This window comes from Thamnophis sirtalis, unplaced genomic scaffold (assembly GCF_051295495.1).
Source record: "Thamnophis sirtalis isolate CommonGarterSnake01/CBP01778 unplaced genomic scaffold, rThaSir2_p1.2 scaffold_1, whole genome shotgun sequence".
Lineage (NCBI taxonomy): Eukaryota > Metazoa > Chordata > Lepidosauria > Squamata > Natricidae > Thamnophis > Thamnophis sirtalis.
This window is the reverse complement of record NW_028261381.1, coordinates 172,832,123-172,859,146: the sequence shown is the minus strand read 5'-3', so window position 1 is coordinate 172,859,146 and position 27,024 is coordinate 172,832,123. Positions and strand designations below refer to the sequence as shown.

Sequence of the window (27,024 nt, the reverse complement as noted above, 5' to 3'; positions counted from 1 at the left end):
TTCTTTCTTTCTTTCTCTCTCTTTCTTTCTTTCTTTTTCCTTAAACGCTAAATTAGAAAACAAAAAAGATAACAAAACAAAACAAAACAAAAAACCCGCAATCAGGCACTTCCCTCAGGCTTGATAGCTATTGCTTGGTTGGTAGTCAAGAAACAAAAGTATAGCACATGTAGCAAACTAGGTGTAGAACAATAATTTAAAAAACAATAATAATCACAGTCAATAGAACTTCCGTAATTGGTGGAGGGAAGAAAACGAAAGCGAGAGTAAAAAGCAACAAAGGAAAGCGGGAACCAAAGGACGGCTTGTTTCGCGCTGTGGGCAAAATAAACTGGGTTTTCCTCTTTACGATGTCATCTAGGGTAAACCCATTTCGGGACATATCCTTACAGTCAAGATGTACGGGGAGAGGGAGGGAGGGAGGACTCACACCAGAGGCATTATATGGCACAAGCTGAAGGTCCGAGCTGCATCTTATACTCCCACAGCCGAATATAAAGCTCCTTAGTTTGGCTTGATGGTCTGGGACACGTTTATCGCCAGATCAGACAGGAAAAAAAAAAGAAAAAAAGAATTTACTAATGCAACGTACAAAGTCTGAAAGGAAACCGCCTGGACTGCTGGCAACAAAGCAGGAAATTAACAAGGTGCCAGAGAGAGAAAAAGAGTGGAGCATGTCCCCCAGTTTTTAAACTGTGAAATAAAAGCTATTTAAAAAAAAAAAAAAGGTGGGGGAAATCAGCTATTCTGTGGGGCAGACACGAAACCGAAGGTAATGGTGTGCTTAAAAAAAAAAGGAAAAAAAAAACCATTGCCACTCCACAGATCAGACAATTTGCAATCATGACATCATTAAAAATCAAGATTGTTTTCCTGTTGGTTTAAATTCGTGGGATTCGTTTGTCTTACTTTTCTTCACGACAAAAGGTCTCCCAAGGAGATTAAAGGGAGGGGGGGGCGGATTGGGTGGGTGGGAGAAGAGGATAGATTCATTCAAGGTCAGACTAGGTTATATTCCTTCAAGTTGAGTTGCAGGATGGTGTCCTTGACGGCAGCAAAGACAAACCGGATATTTTCCGTATCTGTGGCACAGGTGAAGTGAGAGTAGATAATCTTATCGCTGTCGGGGTTGAGATCCACAAACATTTTGAGGATAAATTCCCGGGCTGCTTGAGCGTCTCTCTGCGGGCCTGGAGAGAGAACGGAAGAGAACCAGGATTTATAATGAAGAGGAAAAGACTAACTGACTCAGGGGTCACCAACTTTTCAGACCTCAGGGACCACTAAATTCATAATTTTAAATCCCGTGGACCACTAATATGATCTGCCTAGTGACTGGGTGGGTGGGCGTGGCCAGGTGGGCATGTGACTGGGTGGGCGTGACCAACTCATTGTCACTCATGCCGAGGGGCGCTTCGCCAGCCTCTACTCACTCCTCCCCTCCCAGCTACTCCTCGCCTGCCCGCCCGGGCTCCTTAGGACCCCAACAGGAAGCAGTTGCTGGAGCTAAGCAGTTCCCAGGAGAAAGAGTTGGCAAAACATCTCAGTTCAAATTGGATCTGACTGAGAAGGAGGCTCAGCAGAAGCACCTCACTGAGGACTACGAGCACAGGGGTTCCAAGCAAAGGGAAGACCTGTGGGAGTGCAAGGCCAGGTACCGGCGCCTGGAGGCTCAGTGGGCTGAGATGGTCAGCCAGCTCCAGGCCATGATGCAGTCCCACTGGAACGAGGACCACCAGCTCTTTGCCACCAGCAGTATTTCCCTCCAGCCTTCGTCCAAAGCCCCCCACGAGGAGGCTGAAGCAGACCCCAAGTCGGAATTTCTACCCCCTCCGACCCACACAAAAAGACCCCAAACGGGAGACTCTCTGCAGCAACACAAGCGTTCATTGTACGTATCCGTCCCATCGGCCGTAGTTTGAGGACCCCTGATTTAGTGCAATATAAAAAATGCAAATAATTTTTCTGCAGACCACCAAAATTTTCTCATGGACCATCAGATCTGTCTGGAAGGAGAAACCCCTCTGATTAAGAGCAGGCTGCAAGTAGTCCTTGACTTATAACAGTTCATTTAATGACCCAAATTACAATGGTACTGAAAAAGTCACTTATTCCCGTTTTTCACACTTATGACTGTTGCATCCTCCCCAGAATCACGTGATTTACATTCAGATGCTTGATTGACTCACGTTTGTGACGGTTGCAGAGTCCCAGGGTCACATGATCCCCTTTTGCAACCTTCTGACCAGCAAAAATCAATGGGGAAATCAGATTCACTTAACAACCGTGTCACTAATTTAAGAACTGCAGTGAGTCACTTAACAAATGTGGCGAGAATAGTGGTAAAATGGCGCAAACTCACAACAAATTTCTCACTTAGCAGCATAAATGTTGGGCTCAATTGTGGTCATAAGTTGAGGACAACCTGTATTCTCCAATTCTTGACCTCAGAAGGATGGAGCTCATTCTCACTCTTCCCAAATATCATTGTCTCCTCTAGGATAGACTTGGGCATTTTACTGGCCTATGTCAGGTCGATCGGAAATTAGAAATCAAATATAAATAAGTGTACGCCACACAGTACAGGTAGTCCTCAACTTATGGCCACAACTGAGCCCAAAATTTCTGTTGCTGAGTGACATTTATTGCATTTTGCCCCATTTTACGACCTTTCTCGCCACAGCTGTTAAGTGAATCACTGGAGCGGCTGAGTTAGTAACAAGGTTGCTAAGTGAATCTGGCTTCCCCGTAGATTTTGCTTTGTCAGAAAGATGATCACATGACCCCGGGGCACTGCAACCGTCATAAAGATGAATCAGTAGCCAAGTGCCTGAATTTTGATCACCTGACTGGGGATGCTGCAACCATCCGTTGTAAGTCACTTTTTTCAGTGCCATTGTAATTTGAATGGTCACTAAATGAACGGTTGTAAGTCCAGAACAACTGCATTGATTTTATTTGGAAGGCAACTATTTTTTTTATATTTACGTATATGCTTGTGTGCGTGTCTATGCACCTTCATAGCTATATTGGTTCGGCCTTCCACAACTGCCCCCGTTTCTCCTCTGGCCTCTCCAGAAAATTAATTCCCCAGCCTTACTCTGGGGAGGCAAGCAAGTCTCCTCTCCTTTACTAGAAATGGATAGGGCACTATCAACAATGCAGAAGAATCTCTGACAAAAAAGGCTAACCTCGCCATTTGTCAAAGTTTTAGCCTCTTGTTAGAGGTCGAGTTGCTTCCTGCCTGTCCATCCTAAATGCTAGCTTCCAGAGTTGGGAGGAAAGGTTCAAAAATAGCAATACCACTTAGAGCAGGGGTGTCAAACTCAAGGGCCGCAATGTGGTCGGAGCCATCCCGCAGGGCTATCCTGCAAAATGTAAGGGGCTGGCCCGCGTCGCTTCATCCCAGTCTACCCAATGCGAAGGGGAAACATGTCAGTAGTTTGGGGAGTGGTGTCAAGCTAGCTACGCCCACCGTCAGCCACACCTAACCCACCCAGTCAGCCACATTCCCCCCCACTCCCCATCTCTCCCCAAGTCAACCACAGCCGTTGCAGCCCTCAAATGAAATTGAGTTTGACGCCCCTGATAGACCTACAGTAGTGGCCAAAATTGTGGAAACCTTTTGGGGAAAGTGTATTTTTGAGGTTTGATGGCTAATAACACCATTTTGTTTGCCAGTAGTACCAGAGTTATATATATTAAAGATAATTTAATCAAGAATGTAATGCAACACTGTTTGTTCAATTTTCTGTGTTCTATGAAAAGTTATAGCCAAATAACCAGAAAAAGGAAGCACAACTTGCTTAGGTTGATATCAGGTAGCTTTCTGATTGTAGCCAATGAGCATGAGTGTTAGAGAGCCAATCAGGTGTCATCTTGTTTTGGCAATGAGCCAATCAGGTGACGCAACCAAGTATTAACTGACACGGTGATCATTTTTGTATGTCTCGTTTTTCCTACGTGTTTCACTTTTCTTCTTTATAACTCCTATTCTAATAGCCGATGCTTCATAAAAGTTATTGCATTGCATTCTTGATTACATTATTTTTCTATTGATATATAATTTTATGGTACTACTCCCCAAATTTTGGCCACTACTGTATATACCGCTTCATAGTGATTTACAGTCCTAAGTGGTTTACAGTGTCAGCCTGTGGCCCTCTACAATCTGGATCCTCATTTTACTGACACCGGAAAGATGGAAGGCTGCATCAAAATAAAGATGATAGATAGATAGATGATAGATAGATAGATGAGATAAATGGTAGGTAGGTAGGTAGGTAGGTAGGTAGGTAGGTAGGTAGGTAGGTAGGTAGGTAGGTAGGTAGATAGATAGATAGATAGATAGATAGATAGATAGATAGATAGATAGATAGATAGATAGATAGATAGATAGATAGATAGATAGATAGATAGATAGATAGATAACCACATTTCCTGGGACTCTGCTGCCTCCCTCAGGGGATTCAAGAAAGAGGGAATGCTCAGGAAAAGTTGATTTCTACTGCAATCACCTCTTAAATCCACCTCTACAAACTAGCAGGCCGATGTAAACATTTGAAGCAGAAGTGCCTCCTACATTTTGCTGAAGCTGCCCTCAAACAGAAGGGGTTGCTCCTACTGGACGTGGCCTCCCAAGTTAGCAGGGCTGATCCCCCGTTTTAATTCCTGAAAAGTCAACTGCTTACCATCGAACTCTGGAAAGTAATCCACAAGGTGAGAATACATGATCTTGTCTTCCAAGAGATCTTTCTTATTAAGAAAGAGGATGACGGAGGAATTCTGGAACCAGGGATAGGTAATTATGGTCCGGAAAAGGGCTTTGCTCTCCTCCATGCGGTTCTATAAGGAAAAGCAGGTGTTTTTTTTTTAGATCCATAATAAACAAACAGGTAAACAAAGATTACATCGTTTTGGACAAGCCTTGTACTGATCGTCCTTGACTTATAACCGCAATTGAGCCCAAAATTTCTGTTGCTAAGAAAAAGAGTTAAGTGAATTTCGCCCCATTTTACAACCTTTCTTGCCACACTTGTTAGGTGAATCACTGAAGTTGTTAAGATAGTAACCCAGCTGTGGCGAATCCGGCTTCTCCTTTGACTTCGCTTGTCAGAAGGTCGTAAAAGGTGATCACGTGACCCCCCCCCCCCCCCGGGGACATGCAACCGTCATATATGTGAGTCAGTTGCCAAGTTTCGGAATTTTGATCACATGACTGTGGGGATGCTGCAACTGTTATAAGTATGAAAAATGGTCATCTCCCTTTTTACAGTGCCGTTACTTCGAACAGTCACTAAATGAATTGTTGTAAGTCAAGGACCACCTGTACATCTGTCCCCTGTTGTCTCATAAAAGTTTTGCCACAACCATTTTCAACAATCCCTTAATTCAGTGTCTCTCAACCTCAGAAACCTTTAAGATATGTGCATGTGGGCTGAGGAATTATGGGAGTTGGAGTCCACATATCTTACACACACACACACACACACACACACTTTGTTTTTGCTGATAAATAAATGAAGGGAGACTAGTATAGATCTATTTCAAGTTATTTAGCTCTCATCAGCTAGCCATACCCTTACTGGCATTTGAACTTTTTCTATTTTACATGTTAGGCAGTTATAATAACCTCTAAGCCACAAGCTCTCCTCCCTTATCAGCTGAACCAAGGGAATGATTAGATGTTTTATCAAGGCACCTGGAGTAAGCTACAAGTAGTCCGGGCACTCTGCCCCCAAATATATATAAAGGAGGAGAGGAGGAGGAGGAGAGTACCCAGACCTGTCTCCTAATTGCTTTCATGTGAGGGGAGAACAGACTTCAAGGTTTGGGGGCAAAAAAGGCAAATGTTTGTTGATTTTCTATTTATTCAGGTAGGGGGAATACAACCTCGGCATCCACCGGGTCCTCACGGCCCAACACCCAGCAAAGAACCTGGCAGGGCACAAATGATCACTTCAAATGCCAAGTAACAATCTTGGAACCCCACCCATATTTTATGGGTCATTCTTGGCTAAGGGAATTGAAGGAACACCTCAGTCCTTCCTCTAAGGCAGCCCTTCTATATGACCTCCATTTAAAATAAATAGATAAATAAAAATCTTGAGCCAAGAAATACCACATGGGAAACAGGACAGGTGCTTCAAAGAATTTGGTGGTTGCTGAGATGAGGCTGCTATTCTGAGGGACTGGATGAAGAAACGAAGCTGCTCCAGGGACAGGGCTGCCTGTGAAAAGCTCCTCTGCCCAACCTATTCCTCCCTGCAGATGACTTTAGACAAACTTATTGTTTGTGTATGTTCCAGCATAACTCTGGAACGCCTCGAGCAATTTCAACCAAATTGGCACACTGATGACCTAATCTCTAGAAACAAATACTGTGGGGGTAAGATATCCCTAACAGCCCTCGATGTGTGTGTTCTGTTATGATACAGCCTGTTGTGCCTTCAAGTGGCTTCTACTGTACTGCCATAAAATGCTTCTACTGTACAGCACAGTGGAGTTGCCACGGCTTCACGGTACTCCACAAGGGGACTCCCTCTGGTAAGGGGGAAAATCCAACATTAGAAATTACATTTGGTCCAAACAATTTTTCCCCCTATAAATAAATACCCAGACAACGCCAGGTTATCAGTTAGTGTATAAATAAATGTACATAATAAATGGTCAGAGGAAAGTGGCTGCAGGGTCAGCAACTGACCAAGTAAACCAACAGTTCCCCAATATTTCCAGCTTTGCGGACAGGCAGTGGAGGGAATATTTCCGTGCAATCCCACCCCTCACACCAATGGAGTGTGTGTGCATGTACACTCGCCTGCCACTCGCACAAGTGGGGGATGCACATGTACATGCTTGCCTGCAATTTCCGCAACCCAGGTTGTAAACAGCTCATGGGGACCCCTGGAGTAAGCTACAAGTAGTCCGGGCACTCTGCCATCAACAGCAGAGCCAAGAGTTAAGTTTACTTTATTGTCATTGCACCTCGGACAACAAAATTAAACTTGCATCTTCAGTGTACATCAGACATAAGAAAACTATGCAAATAGAACAAAAACACATATCCTTCGCATTCTATATACAAACACCGCACGCCAAGGCTGACCACCAGTCATTTTGCTTACCTCATTATCAGACTCCACCAGTACTTGGTCGTATTCACTAAGAGCTACTAAGAACATGATGGAAGTTACATTTTCAAAGCAGTGTATCCACTTCCTCCTTTCTGACCTTTGCCCACCGACATCCACCATTCTGAAGAGGGGGGGGGGAGAAACAACAGTGAATGCCCATCGATCGGTCAGTTCCCAATCCCCAAGTTCCCCCCCCCCCCCAAAAAAAATGGAATATCCAATATGTTTGCAACAGCAGAATTGTTGGAGAACAGCAAGCCTGATAATCTGTGTAGTGGTGTTATTTCCTTTAGATTCCCTGCTACAATCCATCTTTTTCCTGAAGGCTTCTAGTCTAACATGCTATTAGGCTGCCACTAGATGAAAGGATGGGCAACTGATCTCTTATGTGTCCAGCTTTTACCCAAAAGGTCTTCCCCAATATCATTGTACCGAAGAGTCAGGAAGCACCCCACTCTGCATTAGTGACAACAAGCTTGAGGTGCTGCTGTATATCAGAGATTTCCAACCTTGGCAACTTTGCAACTTATGGACTTCAACAGGGCTGGCTAAGGAATTCTGGGAGTGGAAGTCCACAAGTCATAAAGTTGCCAAGGCTGGACATCCTCGCTGTAGGTAACTAATCTGAGGTCATTAGAGTAGAATATCAGTGTTGGAAGGGACCTTGTAGGTCATTTAGTCCAACCCCCTGCTAAAGCAGGAGACACCTTTTCAAAGCAAACCTTTTCAGCACCAAGTCCTGGCCGACAGCTCTGAACCCCTAGGACACAACCCCCAGGATCCCCTCTCCCGGTCTTTGGCTACACGAGCCGTCACCCGTTGCTCTTTGGGGTTCCAGCGCACCAGCCAGCTGGTCTTCTCATGCGCATGCACACCAGAAACAGGAAGACCAGGTGGCCAACACACATGCGTACACCGGAAACCAGATTACCTTCCTGGTGTACGAATGTGCACCAGGCAGTTGTTCTTCCAATTTCTGGCGATCCCGTGAATGTGAAGAGCAGCTGGCCGGCACACTGGAACCCGGAAGAGCAACGGGCAACAGCTCACGTGCCCGTAGAGATGGTTCTGCGTGCCACTTCCAGCAGTGTGTCATAGGTTCACCACCACAGCACTATACCATTTCTGACAGATGGCAGACCATTCTCTTCTTGAAAGCTCTCACAACTTCCAAAGGCAACTTCTGTTCCACTGGTTGATTGTCCTCACTGTCAGAAAATTTATCCTTATTTCTAGGTTGAGTCTCTCCTTGATCAATTTCCATCCATTATTCCTTCTCTGGACTTCAGGTGCTTTGGAGAACAGCTTGACCCCCTCCTCTCTGTGGCAGCCCCTCAAATATTGGAAGACTGCTATCATGTCTCCCCTGGTCCTTCTCTTCCCTAGACTATCCAGGCCCAGAAGGCTGCTGGCCATACACCCCTAGGAGAGCATCAAGAATGATATGGGGGCTCAGTCCATGTGTTCTGAGTACATAAAGGGAAGCAACAGGAAAAATGGACAGGAACTCTTTTTCATGACAACAACCAGAAATAATAGGTATCAATTACAACGACCCAGAAAATATCAGGGAAAAATGTCCTGGTAAGGTCTCGACAATAGTAGAACAATCTGCCTTGTGAGTTGGTCATCATTGAAGGTTTTAAGAAGAGGCTGGGCAGCCACATCTCAATAGTTTCATTGGTTTTAAAGAAGTGACTTTCAGTGATCAGACCTAACCCCGGGGGAGTGAACATCTCCTCCCTACCTTGATGGGTTGCTGTTTTCCAGACTCAGGAGCAGAAGGGAGTTTCGGACTCCTCCTCTTCCACCCTTTTTCCCTAAACTATCCCTTGTGCTCATGTAATGTGTCGTTTTTGGTTTGTTTATCTGTTTACATACATCCTGGCTTTATTGTTTTCAAAAAACAATTGAAGAGGGGAACACACACAATACTCCTTCCTCCTCCTGTTGTTTCTCCACAGCAACAACCCTGTGAGGTGAGTCGGGTTCAGAGAAAGCAACCTGGACCAAAGTTTCCCAGCTGGCTTTATTGCCTAAGGTAGGACTAGAGCTCACAACCTGGTAAATGTCCCAAAGTCACCCAGCCAGTTTTCATGCCTAAACTGGGACTAAGATTTACCATCTCTTGGCAATTGGCCCAAATTACCACTCAGCCAACTTTTCATGCCTAAGCCAGGACTAGAACTCGCAATCCCCTGGTGACTGGCACAGCTGGCTTTCGTGCCTAAGGTGGGACTAGACTCCTGGTTTCTAGCCTGATGCCATTCATTCACTCTGAGCATGTCAGAAAAGACTCCAAGGAGCCTCTCATCCTTGCAAGGATCATGGAACTTGGATCAGGTCCTCATGTTGTTGAATACCTTATCCTAGAGCCGTGATAGAGAACCTGTGGCACATGGAGCCCTCTCTGCGGGGATGTGAGCTGTCACCCCAGCTCAGGTCCACAGCACATGTGCGCGGGCCTCCCACCAGCCAGCGGGTTTTGGGGTCTCTAGCACACGTGTGGCGGGAGATGTGTATGCGGGAGACACATGGGCATGCACGGGGGTGGACTGGTCACACCCGCATGTGGGAGGGGGCAGGAGAAAGCGTGCAGGGAGGTGCGGTGCTCCCCCCCATGCCCCGTTTTTGGTCCCAGGAGGCTTCAGGGAGGCCTGCTAGACCCAAAACAGGCCGGGGGGGGGGGTTACGTGAGCATGGGGGAACACGGGGGACGGGTTTCGTGCACACATGCATGAGGGGCGGCTGCACGGGGGGGGGGTCACATGGGTGTGTGTACATGAGCACGCTCTGTCACATGCACAGACACGCTTTCCGCCCACGATGACAAAAAGGTTAGCCGTCACTGCTCTAGAGGCTCAAAGAGGATCAGTTTGGTATAGTGGGTTAAAAACACTGAGCTAGAAACCAGGAATCTATGAGTCCTAGTCTCCTCTCCCAGTCTCATTTCTCTCTGGTCCCCGTGCGTAAAGTCAAGCTGGGTAACTTTGACCCAGGTGATCTCTCTTTCGCATCAAAAAGGAGGTCTTGGCAAGCCTTGCAAAACAGTGAGGACTAGTCCAAACAAGCATCAGGAATCCACTGATTTGAACGCACCTCCCAAAAAGAAGTTGAGAAGACACTTCCGTTTCTCTTTAGGAGGATTATGAATGAAAACCTCCCTTTTTTCAATGAAGTTTTTTTTTAGCTCCAGCTGATCAGCATAAGGCACTTCCGCTATACCTGTATGCTTTTGTTTTTACCTTTAACTGGTTATTTTATTGGTTAAAAAGGTTTGGTTTGTTATTACTCTGTAGTCCATTGCCCAGGGTTTTTTGACTGAGGGGTTTAACAAATATAAGAGACAGGCAGGCAGGCAGACAAAAGGCAGGCCCAGGACTGAATGACTAATTCTTGCTATTCAAAATACAAGCACTAAACCCAGTAACCATCTCAAAATCCGTAATTTAAAAGTGCCTTTTTTTTCTTTCTCTCGTTCTTTTTTAAAGCTCCAGGTTTAATAGCCCTATATTACCATTGGGAAAACTGCTGCTTTATTGTTATGATCGTTGTTGTCATAGAAATCCTTCCTAATCTTATCTCTGTTTGTCATTGCTTTCCCTCCTAAGATAGATCTCCTATTTATGCCTCCAGCAAGCTCTACCATGTTTATCTATTCCTGAGCCCAAGAAAACAAATACATCCCCCCGATCTTCCTTCATTTCTGCCATAGCAAATTCAAGTTGGTTTTATCTTTTTTAATATTTAACATTAACTCAGATTAGTCACTTCCCATTGTTGTTTTTATAATTAGGTTTCTAGCTCTTCTTTACTTTCTGCGAGTGTAACCTGCGTATAACCTGCGTTAAGCAACGCTGACACAATAATGGTTTATTCCCACTTTTCTAATCCTGCCATTCTTAGAACTGACTGTAATTTACAGAGAGGGGTAATAACATGAATCTCTGCCTTGCTCCCTTTCCTGTTCTGAAGTACTCAAAATTCAGCAGCTTCTAGTTCCCCTAAAGCAGGGGTGTCCAACCTTGGCAACTTAGCTAGCCAGCTAGATGGGAATTCTGGGAGTTGAAGTCCACAGGTCCTAAAGCTGGCAAAGTTGGATATCCTGTCCTAATGGTACTACAACAACCAAGTGCTTTGATTCACAATTAGCCTTAATGTCTTCTACATTATAGAGCCGAGGTGGCGCAGTGGTTAAATGCAGCACTGCAGGCTACTTCAGCTGACTGCAGTTCTGCAGTTCGGCTGTTCAAATCTCACCGGCTCAGGGTTGACTCAGCCTTCCATCCTTCCGAGGTGGGTAAAATGAGGACCCGGATTGTTGTTGGGGGCAATATGCTGACTCTGTAAACCGCTTAGAGAAATGAATAATGAAAGCCCTATGAAGCGGTATATAAGTCTAACTGCTATTGCTATTGCTATTATAGCATAAATTAAGCAATCATATAATCAATAAACAAAATAAGCCATCCTGTGTATCGTTTGTTAGAAAGCTGGTCTTGGCTCATTTGGCATTTCTCCCTCCTTCTGTTATTTGTTTGTTTGTATGTATGTATGTATGTATGTATATGGAGGGAGGGAGGGCGGGAGGGATATCCCAAACTCTATGGTCACACTATTTTGTTCCATATTTTTGGATAACATATTTGACAACACATTTGTTTGTCGTTACTCTAACTCTCTAGCTCTTCTCCCGACATTTAAATGGGCATTACAGCTGTGCCTGTATTGTCTTACTTTACTGCCTGTCATATCTCACTTTCCGGTGATGTCAAATTTAATTTCTCTGTAAATGTTTCTGTGGTTTTATAATCCTGTTTCCCACTACAGGTTTCTGTATAGTTTCTCCATCTTCCTTCTAATAGGTCTGTATTAAGTCCTTTCCTTAATTATTCTTGAGGAGTTTTATCTTGGCTGCACATTTTCTTTTCTTGTCCTTTTCATGTTTAAAGTTTCCTGCCCTGGTTTCTGGACAATGCCTTGACCACTAGACCAAGCTGGCTCCCATATGAGATAATGTTACGAAGGATATTTCTGATGACATTGTGATCAGGGTCATAAAAGCTAGACCGCTCTTCCACCACGTTAAAGTGACAATCTCTTGGGAAGGCTTTATTTATCAACAAGACATATCAACAAGACACAGAGAAACATGGCAAGTGAAAGGCATTTGTTTCCCCAAACTCCAGAGACACATGTCATCATATTATGCTTTTATATAAAGCACCCTGTAAATATCAGATGTTCATGAAAGAAAGTTACCTGAATATAATGTTCTCGAGATCAAAGGGGTATTCTATGATCCCAGTTGTTGGGACTCTGACCCGCAGGACGTCTTGTTGGGTTGGGAGGTACCCTGGGGTGGCAATACGATCCACATCGGTAAGGTAGCTGCAAAAAGAATGTATGAGGGAAAGATTAAAGAGGCTTAAGTTTGGCAGCTACATTAAATGCCTTTGAAGAGAGAAGATTATAACGGAGAATGATAAAAGAGCTCCGATACAGAAAGGCTGCTCGGTTCCTCAAACATTCAGGGCTGGTTTCCAACAATATCCCACATCCAAGAATATAGAATTTATATCCTCTGCTTGTAGCAAGGCACAAATACTCCTAAACCTTTTATCTAACTTCCCATCACTTACAAAGATAGGCGTTCTCCTGGTTACAATTCACCTAAAGACAGAAAAACAAGGCAAAGGATTTCTCAGCCAACATGACTGGGGCATCCTGGGAGTTGAAGTTCACATGTCTTAAAGTGGCCAAGCTTTGGAGACCTCTGAATTACAGTATCAGCTGCTTCCTTCTGAAGAGACAGAGGTGATTTAACACCCCTATTCCTGTTACTAACTGGATGAATGTTTCCTAGATTGGTGGAAGTTGTTGAAAAAGGACTGAGTTGCAATTCTATACAATAAGAAAGCTTTCCTCCCTCAGTGGCTATTCTTTAGGTGTGCAGAAAGAGTTTGGTGGTACATTTCATATTTTTCTTTTTGCCAAATGTCTCCAGTCCAGAGATATTAAGAATTCCACACAATTGGGCTTCCCATCTACACAACTTGATGCATGGACCAAGGAATCTAACTTGGATGCTACTCAGAGGCACAACATGAAAACACCAATGCAGAAATGAACATGAGATCCTGAGGCTTCTCAGATTTCAAAAGAAACCTTGAGCAATACAAACAGCAAAACTATGGCCTTACTCGGGCCACAACATAAGATCAAGAGGGAAGGACCATCACCAGAGGTATGCTACGTAGCTCCTTCAATATTTTCTTCCTCTCCACCAACGTTGCCTCAACACCCTACATGGCAGTGGATCTGGATACTTGAGAGACCGCCTTCTGCCAATTACCTCCCTACGACCTATAAGATCCCATAGATTAGGCCTCCTCCGCATTCCATCGGCCAGCCAGTGTCGGCTGGCAACCACAAGGAGGAGGGCCTTCTCAGCAGTGGCCCCGACCCTTTGGAACGAGCTCCCCGTAGAGATTCGTACCCTCTCCACCGTCCAAGCCTTCCGCACAGCCTTGAAGAACTGGCTCCCCCGTCAGGCCTGGGGATAAGGATTCCTACCCCGCCCGAATGTTGTATGCATGTTGTTCATTATTTTATTATGTGTCGTTGTCTCAATGTTGTATTTCCCCCTTCCCTGGTTTTCTGTGAGCCGCCCTGAGTCCCCTCAGGGAAAAGGGCGGCCTACAAATGCAAATAAAACCTCTAAAAAAAACCACCAACTTCTCCTTACCATTTTAACTCCAATCTAAGATCAAGGAGCTCTATTATCCTTGGAGCGCATTCTATGCCCAAAACACGGAAAGCATCAATCTACTCTATTTTGCCCTATTTCTCTAATTCTGAGCACCACCATTCAAAAGGAGCAGGAACACATTTGGATCAGATTCAGAGGACAGCTAGCAAGATGGAAAGGAGACTGGAAACCAAGCCCTATGCAGAATGATTCAGGTATGCCTAGCCTGAAGAAGGCACAACTGAAAGCAGATATAACATTGTCAAATACTTAAGAGAAAGGTAAAGGTTCCTCTCGCATATATGTGCTAGTCGTTCCCAACTCTAGGGGGCGGTACTCATCTCCGTTTCTAAGCCAAAGAGCCAGCGCTGTCTGAAGATATCTCCGTGGTCATGTGGCCGGCATGACTAAACGCCGAAGGCGCACGGAACGCTGTTACTGTTCCACCAAAGGTGGTCACTATTTTTACATGCTTTCGAACTGCTAGGTTGGCAGAAGCTGGGACAAGTAATGGGAGCTCACTCCGTTAGGATTCGAACCGCTGAACTGCCGACAACAAGCTCAATGTCTTAGCCACTGAGCCACCATGACTCTTCAAATACGTAATACTGTAATAATGTAGGAGCTTGTTACATACTAGGAATTGGTTTCTGTAGTTCCAGAGGAAAGAAACAAACCAATGAATTAAAAGTACACAGAAGAGAGTTCAGGCTACTCAACAAGAGGAACTTCCCGAAGTTCCTCTTCCTTTTAAAGTTTTCAGGAAGGGAAGACATAAAAAAGTGACAGTAAGTTGGCTTACTATTTAGCGGAGTCAGAGAGTTGGTATTCTCGCCGCCGGTCATAACATTCTTGGATTCCTGGGTCATTCCACAATGTCTTAATTGCACTTACATAGGGTTGTTCAAAGGATGAAACCTTTTCTACATCCACTTCTCGGATCAGTAGTGCATTGGCCTTCATTCAGGATGAGAGGAGAGAACAAATCTGGTGTTAATGGCTTACTCGGATCTTGTCCCAGCCCTTTCAGCAGGAATTGACTTTTATTTACTCTATGGAGATTCTCAGTCATTCAGCCCACGGTTGTCCCCAAAGGTGCTTTTTTTTCCCCAATAGGCAACTGGACTTTCTGGTTTTTCTTTGAAGGCGTATCACTTCTCATCCAAGAAGCTTCTTCAATTCTCTTCTCAGAACTTCAGTGTTTCAGAACTGAAGAAGCTTCTTGGATGAGAAGTGAAACGTCTTCAAAGAAAAAACAGAAAGTCCAGTTGCTCTTGAAAAAGCACCTTTGGGACTTTTATTTATTCATTTCCTTTTCCTATCCTACTGCTGGAGCTTCATGTTAACAACAAGAGGAGGATCCAGTGCAAAATTCAGCTGGTGGTCAACTCGCAGATGTTTCTCAGAGCATTTCCGCCTATAAAAAGCACCTTTTCCTCCAGACCAGGGGTATCCAATCTAGACAAGTCTAAGACCCATGGACTTCAACTTCCAGAATTCCCCAGCCAGTGTGGCTGGCTAAGAATTTGGAGAATTGAAGTCCACAGGTCTTAAACTTGCCAAGATTGAACAGCCCTGGTTTAGACCCATCGAGCATGCTCCCTCCAATAATATGGCACCCAATAAACTGAGATAAAAAAGATTTTAAAATGTTTCTGCCTCACTACTCAGGGACAATTATACAAGTAGTCCTCGACTTTCAACCATTCATTTAGTGACCGATCAAAGTTACGGCAGTGAAAAAAGTGACTTATGACCATTTTTCATACTTAACGACCATTGCAGTATCCCCCATCACGTGATCAAAATTCAAAAGCGTGGCAACTGGTTCATATTAATGACGGTGTCCTGGGGGTCACATGATCCCCTTTTGCGACCTTTGACAAGGAAAATCAATGAAGAAGCCAGATTCACTTAACCGTGTTACTAAATTAACAATTGCAGTGATTCACTTAACAGCTGTGGCAAGAAAAGTCGTAAAATGGGGCAAAGTCACTTAACAAATGTTTCATACATACATTTTGGGCTTAATTGCGGTCATTAAATCGAGGACTACCCTCACTTTGATTCTTACAAAAGCCAACTTCTGGATCTAGTTTGCACTGCTCTTTGAGGCCTCTGAATTATGAAACCTTATGAATTATGGAAGCTGCGCAGCCCACCTCTGCAAAGTGGACAGGACAAAGAAACGCAGACCGTTGTTTTTGTAAACCGGACAGGCTTATTGTTATAGGAATACTCATAAAATACCCGCAGCAAAAAGTTGTGGTTGTGATGTTGTTACCTTCTATTGTGCTGAAGAGAGTCGGGAGTCAGTACCTTTTTCTTTTTTTCTTTTTCTCCCATTACACTATATCCCTTCTTTTTCCCTCCCTCTCTTCTTACTTTGTCGTGCTCTTTTTTCTTTGTATTTTATACTTTGATAAACAAATAAAAAAAGTTAAATGAGGAGGGGGGGAAAGCACAGAGAAATGCAGACTGCTCTGCAGCGATGAGCCTCACCTTATTTTGCTCATATTTGTATAGGATCTTTAAGGTCTCCATAGCCCTGATCATTGACTGCATGGCAGTGAAGATATTCTGGTACACCAGTTTGGTGAAACCCTTTTTATCCTCTTCAGAGTAGCCCGAGCCATGGATTATCCGCATCTGTTTAATGAAGGTACTTTTCCCACTCTCTCCTGTGCCTGGAAAAAGAAATGTGGGGCGGGATAGGATAAAATAGGTTTTAAAACAAAGCAACTTTAAATGGAAGTTTTATTTTCTCTTGCTTTATTTTCTGGCATGAATTTTTATGATACAATTTGTTTTTAAGAGCCAGTCGGGCCACACGGGGATAAAGCCTACAAAAAGCCTTGTAAAATAAAATGGTATGCTTATAATAGAAGCTGGCACTTCTTTTTGAAACAGAAGGAAGGTTAATTCTATGTTGCAATCCTAGTGGTAAAAGAGCCTCCCATCGACCCTTCCACGGAAGGACCAAAAAGCTTCAAATCGCCCCAACCTGTAGTGAAAAGCTGCTCTGTTAATGCATGGTCTTCGCTGAAAGAAGAAAGTCAGAATGAAGAAGACAAACAACATATCTACGCTTAGCACAGAGACAGGAACAGATTTTATATTACTTCTGTGATAGGAGAAAAGCATTCTGTACATGCACTGAGGCACAGTGGGATCGGCGAGATCAAGCATTACCATGGAAACTAGTTCTGGAGCCAAGAAATGGCATTTATCAGGCTTGGTTCCTGATCGCATTTATAAAGTTGGGTAAATTACAAGCTCTCATAAATCTATATATATAAAAGCCAAATATCACTCACTCATTGCCAAATCTCCAGAACTGTAAATCCTACAAACTTGAAAGGTGGCAAGTAGTAGGTAAGAAAGGATTTTTCGAAATGACCATCCGATCATTAGTATTTTTTATACAGTATTATATTAACACACTCTGATGCTAAGAAGTTAGATGTTCTACTCCCCCTATCGACCTGATAAGAACTCTGTTCCAACTGCCAGGTGCCTTACATTAACACGCCCTGATGCTACCCCTCCGCTAAACCGGGAGTGGGTTTGACCAGCGCATGACTCATCCAGCCTGTGAGTTGGGAGTTTACTTCCCAGTTGCTTTATATTAACCAAGCCTGATCACATAGTTTCATAGCGAAGCACAGGTATCCATCTAGTAATATGGTAGCTATTCAAAGTATGGGATCACTTTTTCTCAGTTGCTCAGTTCAAACAACTTTCTCCCAAACTATCTGACTGTCAAAAATCCACTCTTCCTCGCTGACTCTTCACAAAGATGGAAACCATATTTTAATACAGTGGAACATTTAAAACATGCTGTGTTGGAAGCTTTTAAGAAGCATGCTTATTACAACTTCTAGCACAGGGGCATCAAACTCAAGGCTCAAGGGCTGGATCCGGCCCAGGGGGTGCTTAGATCTAGCCCGCAGGGCCATCCTACCAGACAAAACAGAGCTTGGGAGGGCCATGCGCAGCCCTTCCAAGCTCCATTTTTGGCTGCAATGGCCTCCTGCAGCCCTCTGCCACACGCAGCCCTCCTGAGCTCCATTTTTACTGGCAGAGGGATGCAGGAAGATTTCCCCCCCAGCCCCGCCCGGGCCACCACAGGTGTGCACAACATGAGTGATGTCGATCTGGCCATGCCCCACCAAGGTCCAACAAAATCCTGATGCAGCCCTCAATGAAATTGAGTTTCCATCAAAAAGAAAAGCCAGCATGCAGAAGCTGGTATACTGGCTAATTGTGCAATCCCAAATTTTAATTTCATCTCAAACATTTTGTCCAGAAAAGCTGTTGTACACCTGAGAGATTAGTCATCTAGAAAAATGAAGAGGCTCTTCTAAGCTTTTTGCCTAAAATAATCTCCTTTGGAGTATTTTATTTTTCTCTGAATATTCGCAAAAAAACCCAACATCACCTGATACTTTCTTGTCACTCTGGCATAGTTTGGCTCCTTCCTAGTCGCACCTTATTCCCAGATGCAGCCAGGTGACATGTCTCCCTATAAAGCCCTGAAAATTAGCCTCCTTTGGCCAGTCTTTTAATTGGGTTTGTTGTGAGAAAGGAGGGGTTGCAACATTCTGTTGATTTGTAAGTCTAATTCTTTACTCAAAGGTGTTTTTGGCAATGTGATTTTTTTTCTTTTTCTCATTCAAAAATTAGGGGGTTTGGAATGAAATTCCAAACCATAGTTTACCCTTATGAGAATTGTGTGAGTATGTATGGTATGTATTTTTCAGGTGCTACAGTGAGTACAGTAATTTAAATGAAGCCGATATGCCCTCACTTTATTTTAGATATTTATATGTTGCTTCTCAATAGTACTCTGAATATTTAAAATATTCCTTCAACATCCAGTTTACACTCCTTGACATTATTTAAGCTCTGCATTGCTGGGCTCTCTTTCAAGATTTTTATCTTTCCTGACCAAACGTTAGCTCTTCCAATTTAGCAGTACTTCCCCAAACCTTCAGTCCTATGCAAATACAAGTTGACTATCACAGCCTATTTAAAATAGAGCCCTTTTCTAGTGGTCAAGCAGCGACGGAAACTGAGAAAATATTAAATTATATGTTTCTGTGTTATTTGAATGAAACCCTTTGAAAGCAGCTGTGTCCTTTCATGTAGAAAGATATTTCTATTCCATCTCATTCCATTCATCCATCGGATGTTGTGGATGCTCCATCATTGGAGGCTTTTAAGAAGAGATTGGACAATCATTTGTCTGAAATGGTACAGGTTTCCTGCTTGAGCAGAGGGTTGGACTAGAAAACATCAAAGGTCCCTTCCAGTTCTATTCTGATTGATTGAAAAGCTCCTGGATTGGCTAATAAATACGTTCACAAACTTTACTGGAATGGCAAGACTTTGAATGGGCCAATAAATCCATATGTACCTACGTATGTATGTGGCTCTGGAAAATATTTTCAAAACCCGCGATCCCCTATTAAAATTTTAGGAGGCAATATCTTCTTTCTTATATCTCTCTTCTCACAATTATGCATTCTTGTGTAAGATAGAATAATTTTGAATAACCGCTAGTTGCCACCAGACTTTACGAAGGCTGTTCTCTCCAGGGTAGTTTTAAACTGGCAAGAAAACCTAGAATTCCTACTATTAAATTTCAATTACATTATGACAGGACAAATATGTCCAAAGTAAGTGATAACAAACAAGGCCTGTGAATGCACAGCTTTTTAGGGTTTTCATCAGGTACATAGAGGAGTCACAGAGGCCGGCATTGGCCCCTGAATGGCAGGAAATGTGAGGTTTGTGGACTATCTAGATCTGGTATAAATACTAGGAACCTCTAGCTTTTAATCCCTGTGTGATTAATAGAGTAATTCTTCCTGCCTCACCCAACCAAAACAGCAGCCAGCAACTGATTGCGGTGATCCAGGGACTGGACAAGATCCACACCAGGTTGTCTCTTGCCAACCTGTTTCCTCTCTAGAAACTAAAGCCAACAACTTTGGGATATGTTTACATGACTTCACCAATTTTCTTCCTATGCAAATAGAAGATAACGCTTCTAAAGGAAACACACCAGCAGTACTTTATATGAGCACTCACACTTTTTTTGGCAGGGCAAAAGTGAGTGGTAAAAATTAGCAGCTTACGTTGTGTTAAAAAAAAATGCTCACAGAATAAGGAGCCGATTTTTGCTTTGGCAAATGAAGGACAGCTCAGTTAGAAAGGTCTTCTTTTCCTTCTCACGCACACACATCAACATTGGCAAGTCTGGACAACTTAGGGGAAAAAACTTTTTTAAAATGATGACATTTTAAGGATTCTCCAGTGGACTGGGAGGGAATCCATGCACATCATAACTTCCTCCAGATGATGCTACTGCTCAGTGACAGATTGGCACTGCTGGGAGTTTTCCTCATAAACATAAAATGTGGGCACATTTAATAAAAGTGACCAACAATTGGAGTTCTAAATGTTCTTCATAATCATAATAAAGGCTGCTACTTGACTTCCTATATTCAGTAAACAAAAACAAATAATGTAGTATATCTGAACAATTCTCAAAGTTAAAAGTAATTATGCTTTAAATAATCAGAAATAGTAACACGTGTTATATACAAAAATGATTTTTTTTTAAAAAAAATGGAAATTATTTCTATTGGAACCCCTACAATTAATTTGTAGGTGTCCAAACATTTAAAAATTGCCCCAAACTTGCCAAGACTGGAGCAATTTCATTCCCAAGATTCCACAACACTACAGCGTTCTGAAGTGTTGTGAGATTTCAGACAAAAAAATGAAAACTGTGCAACTCTTCAGCCATTTGTAATTTGTGTAGCCATCCCCTAGAAGTTTTACAAGGGCTACATTGCCTAGCCATCCTTTATTTTATGTAAAATACTGCAAATGAATGAAAAGATTTTGCCTTATCTTCAGAACTGTGCATGATAATGTATTTCTGAAGATCACCTAAATAAAACCTTTTAAAAAAATTAAATTAAATTTGACAAATACCATTCTGACAAGAAAAACTTCCACTCAGTTAACCTTAGAAATTCCATACAGAGCAGCATAACACACCAAGGTGCTCTATTTCGGGGCTCTCCAAACTTGGAAAATTTAAGACTTGTGGGCTTCAACTCTCAGAATTCCTCATCCGGCCCTGCTGGCTAGGGAATTCTAGGAGTTGAAGTCCACAAGTCTTAAAGTTGCCAAGTTTGGAGATTTGGCCTGGATAGTTGTAAGCATTCTCTTAGCTCACTTGCTAAGAATCTAATAGCCATGTCACTATCTCAGACTAGTCAAGTAAACAATTCTTAAGGTCGGTAATTGCTGTGAATTTATTTACAAGGATTCAATCCTATATCCATTTCAATTGTCAGATCATATTTCTATTACACTATTAGCTAAAAAAAGAAGGTGTTTTAAAAAAGGTCATTATTTCCTGACAAAACAGCACAATGTTTTCTATCCCAACCGAGCAAAGATACATACCGTGTCACTTAAGGGTTACTAACAAATGCAATCACAAGGATAAGGGGCAAAACAACAACACCAAAGAACACAAAATAATCTAACATAATATGGGTGCAAGAATTTGTGTACACTCGTGAGACAAGATCTGAGGGGATTTCCATGATCATTCTGGCTGGCAATAGTAACAAAGTAAAAAGATGTAGGATTTCTTTCAACATTTTAGAAAAATGCCTAACAGTAACCATTCATTAATGTGTATGTAATTTTAAGGAATACAAAGAAATATCATAGAATAAAAGGTCTACATTATGGAGACAACAGTGTATTCAATTAACCTTTTGTTCACTTGCTTTCAATTAGTCCTCTTCCATAATCTAATAAGCTATTTCAAAAAAATATTGCTCTGCAAATTTGTTTTGTAGCCAACTGCCTTGATTATATGAGACCAAATTTTTAATAACGTGTCCTTGCCAGGGAGGTTGAAATTCTTGTGTCTTCCAGAGATGGAGAAGAGTTATTCACTGCCTATTTCATGTTCCACTTTTTATGCTCTTTGACATAAAACCTGGAGTTGAAGTCAGCACGCCAATAACTATGCCTGTAATTTAAACTGTCTTACAAACACAGAATCAGATACTTATCAAAGTAGGTATATTTCAAAAGTAATGTCATCATTGATATGTTTTTAATGAATGTTTCCTCTGGATCCATCCATTTAAAATACACAGTAATACTAATATCATGCTACACAGCAATAACTAATTGCAAAAGATTTGTTTTAATAGTTATTACTAGAGGTAACAGAAACACCACAATCATTTGGATGAGGGCTAAAGTCTGGCAAGAAACACTGTGGAACAAAACATGAGAAGGCAAAGTTTAATTATAGGGAAGACTGATAATGTCTTGTTAATGATATAAAACAATGTTTCTAAATCTTGGCAAGTTGAAGGCGGATGGGAACTGAAGTCCATTCACCAACAACTTACCAAGGTTGAGAAACACTAATAAAAAAAGATGTAGTTATTGTATCTGGAAATTTCCTGTTCTACAACTATAATAACAACAAAGATGCAACAAAGATCCGCATTTCAAAATTTCTCTTTTCACAAGGAAAAACTATCATGGAAAAAATATTCATTAGATTTTGAAAAAGTGTAAAATATTGAATCTACTGACAGGTTTTTGCCCTTTAGCTCTGGGCTGTATAAACAGAACATCAATGTAGTTGAAAATTAATTCTGAGACTGATTGACTGCATCCCTAATTCAAAACAGAAAAGCAGCCTGAGTTAAATCTGAGTCCAACACTCTTAGGAACACCAGAGATTTACAAATCAGTTCTTCACTTTTTTTTAAAAAAATGTTCCACTAACACCACCAACATCTTGGTCCTATAAGATCTGAAGTGACAGAGATTTATTTCCCCCAAAAGGTTATGTCAACTAAGAAATGGATTACTAGTGCAACTGAAAGAAAATTCACCATTTTGTGAACCCAGAATGCAAAGTCTGAAGTTTACAATTAAGCAAGTCATCTGCTGCCCAACGCAGGCCTTGAAAGACTTAAAAACCCATCCTCCAAGGCAGAAGCCCCCAAAACAAGAACACAACCCTCCTCAGACCCCTTTTCAGCCTTATTTAGGATTGAAAGGTAAAGTTTAAAACCAAATCTTTAAAAATGTTGCTAAGGCTTTAAAGTTCATAAATATTTTTCCTCACCTGGGTATGGTTTCATTTGGGACACAAGGTAGGCAGGTAGAAGAGAAGCCAAAGAAAGACTGCATAAAGCTGTATGGGGGGACTCAGTGCATCACTGCAAACATCAGTGATGAAAGCTGTCAGAAATGACATAGAGGAGAAGGAATAGCTCAAGAGAAAAGAAAGGAGAGCAAATTCCTTTGAAAGCATGGAAGACTGAAAATAAGGTTGCTAGGTATGAGGAAGTAATGCATCTAAACAACACTGGCAGACACTGTACCAAAGGAAGAGAAAAGTCACCAGAGAGGGTGGAGAGGAGAAGAGGACAGAGGCTTTATACTTCATGCTTTTTGAAAGTAAGGCAAACATTCCACACTTACAGATGGAGACAATTATGAAGGGGGTGACTTTGGAACAGGGGGAGGGGGGGGCAAAGAACAGGCACTGGGAGATCCGCTTAGCTAGGAAGCAGGATATAAATTATAGAAAAACAACACGGAAGAAATCTAAAGGGTTGCAAACAAGGTTAAAGGAGGATGGGCAACAGGACGGATATCTTATAATCTATGTCTGACATAGGAAGGGCATTTTTTTTACTAGAGAGAAGGGGAATGCAACACTTACATAAAAGGAAGTTGGCTAGTAGTCAGGAAGAGTCCCTAACAAGAGAGTTATTGGCTAGGGAATATGGATCCCAGCACATCCACATCAGACAATGTCCCTCAGTGAAATTATAGCTGCCTCCATCAAGATTCTGATTGTACCTGCTCTTCTTGATATCCGGTTCCTCTCCCACTGGGATGAGCCAATTCCCGTTACTTTAACCATGCATCTAATAATTATTACCCTGGCTACTTCAAAACTTCTTTCCTGTTTCTTAAAGGTCCTGCTTGAGAAATGCCATCCTCAACCTGCATATAATCCTATCAACCGGTTCTCTGTGCCTTATTAAATTATGCATGTTTGAACTTTTTACCATTCTTTCTATGGAAAGAAGAGATGGAATGAACAAGAAAAGTGTATGCTCAAACATGGATTATTTCTAAGAGGTGTGAAGATAGCGGAATATGAATCTCAAATTAATGGGTAATAAACTGAAGCAAAAAAAAATTTTTTTTATAAAACTGACTGCAGTTCCTTACATTCTAAAACTCCTGCTCAGAGTGCAAATGAACAAGCAGAGTTTCCTGTAAGAGTTTGATGTTAATCAATGTAACCTCCTTTCCTCTCCTCTCAATCTTCTTTTCTAAACTCCAATATTTTGGAATATGTATACCCAATAAGAGTCAGGCAAGGCAAAGTGCAAAACAAATTGACAATAATATTATTTTTTTTAAAAACTGACCACCACAGAATTGGAATAGAGAAAAGACTTGGGAAAGTGACAGAAATAAGGGTGGTTGAAATAGGATGCAAAGCCTCACAAATAATATAAGAAGAAATTGGATGACAGGGAGTGAAAGTTAAAGACTGAAAAAGAGTGCAAATGAGGACATAAAAATCAACAAGATTTTAATGCACATAAATCCTAGAAAACTATTCCCGCTGCCAATTACAGTCGCTTCAGTAAAACATCACACAATTGATGATCAAACAGGCCCAGCAATCATATATGCTCAGAATATGTTGAGCTGATCTGTCAGGAAATGAGGGAGAGATGGAAATAGAAGCCAAATAAATCCCACCCTAATATCACATGGGATTCAGAGGAAGGAGGAATGACAAATGCAGGAAGAAGAGAAAAAGGCCCTTGCACAGATTTCCATTTCAAGAAATTTCTGGGGAAGTTTTGGGGAGGAAATGAAATTCTCCCTTTCTTTTTTGACCCTACCTCAGAGGGCTGCTGTGAATATTAAAGACCCACAAAGATGATGAAGGACGTTGCCTAAAAGAAACCATCCCCTCCCTATATAATAGGGATGTAAAAGTTCCCCTTAAGAAAAGGAGCACCTGGACGGTCTTCCTGGACAGCAAAAAGGCCTTGAACCCCTTCTGAGTACTGTCCTAGCTCTCTTTCTTGTGAGGATGAAAAAACAGAGAATGGGAAAGGGCCCTTGAGATACTCAGCCTGAGCAGGGAGGTGGGCAGAGTGGCTTAGATAGAAGGCAAAGAGAAAGGCAGGCAGGGCTACAGAAAAAGAAGCATCTATCTCATAAACACCAATAAGAAAAGCAGAAAAGCCAACTGAAACCAGCAGGACCCAGAGAAAGTGAGGAAGACACACATCTACCAGAAAGGAAATAGTAAGTAGAGTAATGAAGAAGGCACACAGAGATACATGCAAACAATGGCAGATGCATGTCTGTGTATGTACACAATACTGCACATATCACAGTAATCTATAACTGTGTATAAAAAATTGCATTATTTTATATATATATATATATATATATATATATATATATATATATATATATATATATATATATATATATATATATAATGTATACAACTCATATACCTATTTGCACACATATACATGATTGTACAGATCTATACATGATTGCACATATACAATTGTATATATCATATAGACATAAAAATAATTGTTTGTGCCTATCAGATATGTGTACATATACCACATGCATACATATATATAGTTGTATAATCACACACACACCTGTATATACATGATTGCAAACATATATACTTCTTTGTATATCATACACACAAGTGTACATATAATTGCGTGCACATATCAGGCATGTAAATATGTATACATACAATTGTGTGTATATGTCACATACACATGTATACAAATAATTGCGTGCACATATAAGCCATGTATATATCACATGCATACCTGTATGTATAAATGTATGTATGTATATATATCACACCTGTATATACATGATTGCAAACATATACGTGTTTGTATAGATCACACACAGGAACTTACAATTGTGTGTATATATCACAGACCTGTACACATGTATATATATAATTGTGTGCACGTCACACAGACATACATGCATACATATAACTGTATATATCACACACATACCTGACCATACATACGAATGCAAGTATACCCCCACCTATCTCCTTTGCAGGCGCATTTAAGTCACCCAGCCGACACACGTGTCCATTCACAGGGGAGACATTCAGACTTAGCCCTCCGAGGGACCCACCCGGGGGAAAGCAAGCCCCCCCCCGACACTACGGAGGAGCAGCGGGCACCGCAGGCCCCCGGGAGGAAGACCCTCCGGCCGGGCGTCGCTCGAGGCAGGGAAATGCGCAGCAGAAATAAGTCCGGCCGAAGAGCCGAGGGGGGAGCCGGCCTTTCCGGAGAGCTTGGGGTGGGGGAGCAAAGATGGGGCCTTCCCTCCCCAGCCGAGGCAGCGTCGCCTCCGCCTTTCCTCCCCGGGAGACAGGCCCTCCCACCCGGCCTCTCCCTTCCCCGCCACCGAACTGACCGAGCAGGAGCAGCTTAAGCTCCCGGCGGGCGTCGCGCTTGTCCCTCCGCAGCTGCTTCTCGATCTCGGCGTTGATGCGCTTCGACTCTTTCACCTCGTCGCTGAGGCAACAGGCCATCATGGACTCCAGCGTCATGGCTGCTGCGGCTGCTGCTGCTGCCACCGGCGCGGGCGGAGCCGCCGCAGCCGCCGCCACAAGAGGCGGCGGCGGACGAGGAGGAAGAGGCGACGGATGAGGAAGGGAAGGGAGGCTCGGCCTGCTCAGGTGGCGGCGGCGGCGGCGGTGGCTTCGTGTTCCCGGCCGCCCGGCCGCAACGGCGGCTGCTGCTGTTACTCCGCCGCCCCCTCAGCGACGGCGACCCAGCCCCGCGACGCCAACCCAACTTCCCAGCTCGCCTCACAACACGCGGTCAACCGAACCTTCCTGCGGGCACCAGCGGGGACGGACGGCGGCCGCGCCCAATAGGAAGGCGGGCGCGCGGGCGGGTGGGTGGGTGCGTAACGGCTCTCCCCCCCCCCTTACCCACCCCGCCTCTCCCTTCCAACCACCACACA

General features: G+C 42.9%; 1 protein-coding gene across 1 annotated transcript; it reads right to left on the bottom strand.

Annotated features, from left to right (window-relative positions):
• GNA11 (G protein subunit alpha 11) lies at window positions 1-26,871 on the bottom strand. Its single transcript, XM_087703317.1, has 7 exons — window positions 26,470-26,871; window positions 16,387-16,571; window positions 14,687-14,841; window positions 12,396-12,524; window positions 7,125-7,254; window positions 4,692-4,845; window positions 1-1,190 (listed from the first exon to the last, which is right to left on the bottom strand). The coding sequence occupies exons 1-7, from the start codon at window positions 26,603-26,605 to the stop codon at window positions 1,000-1,002; spliced, it is 1,080 nt and encodes a 359-aa protein (XP_087559443.1). The 5' UTR covers window positions 26,606-26,871; the 3' UTR covers window positions 1-999.
• Between the last annotated feature and the right edge of the window lie 153 nt (window positions 26,872-27,024).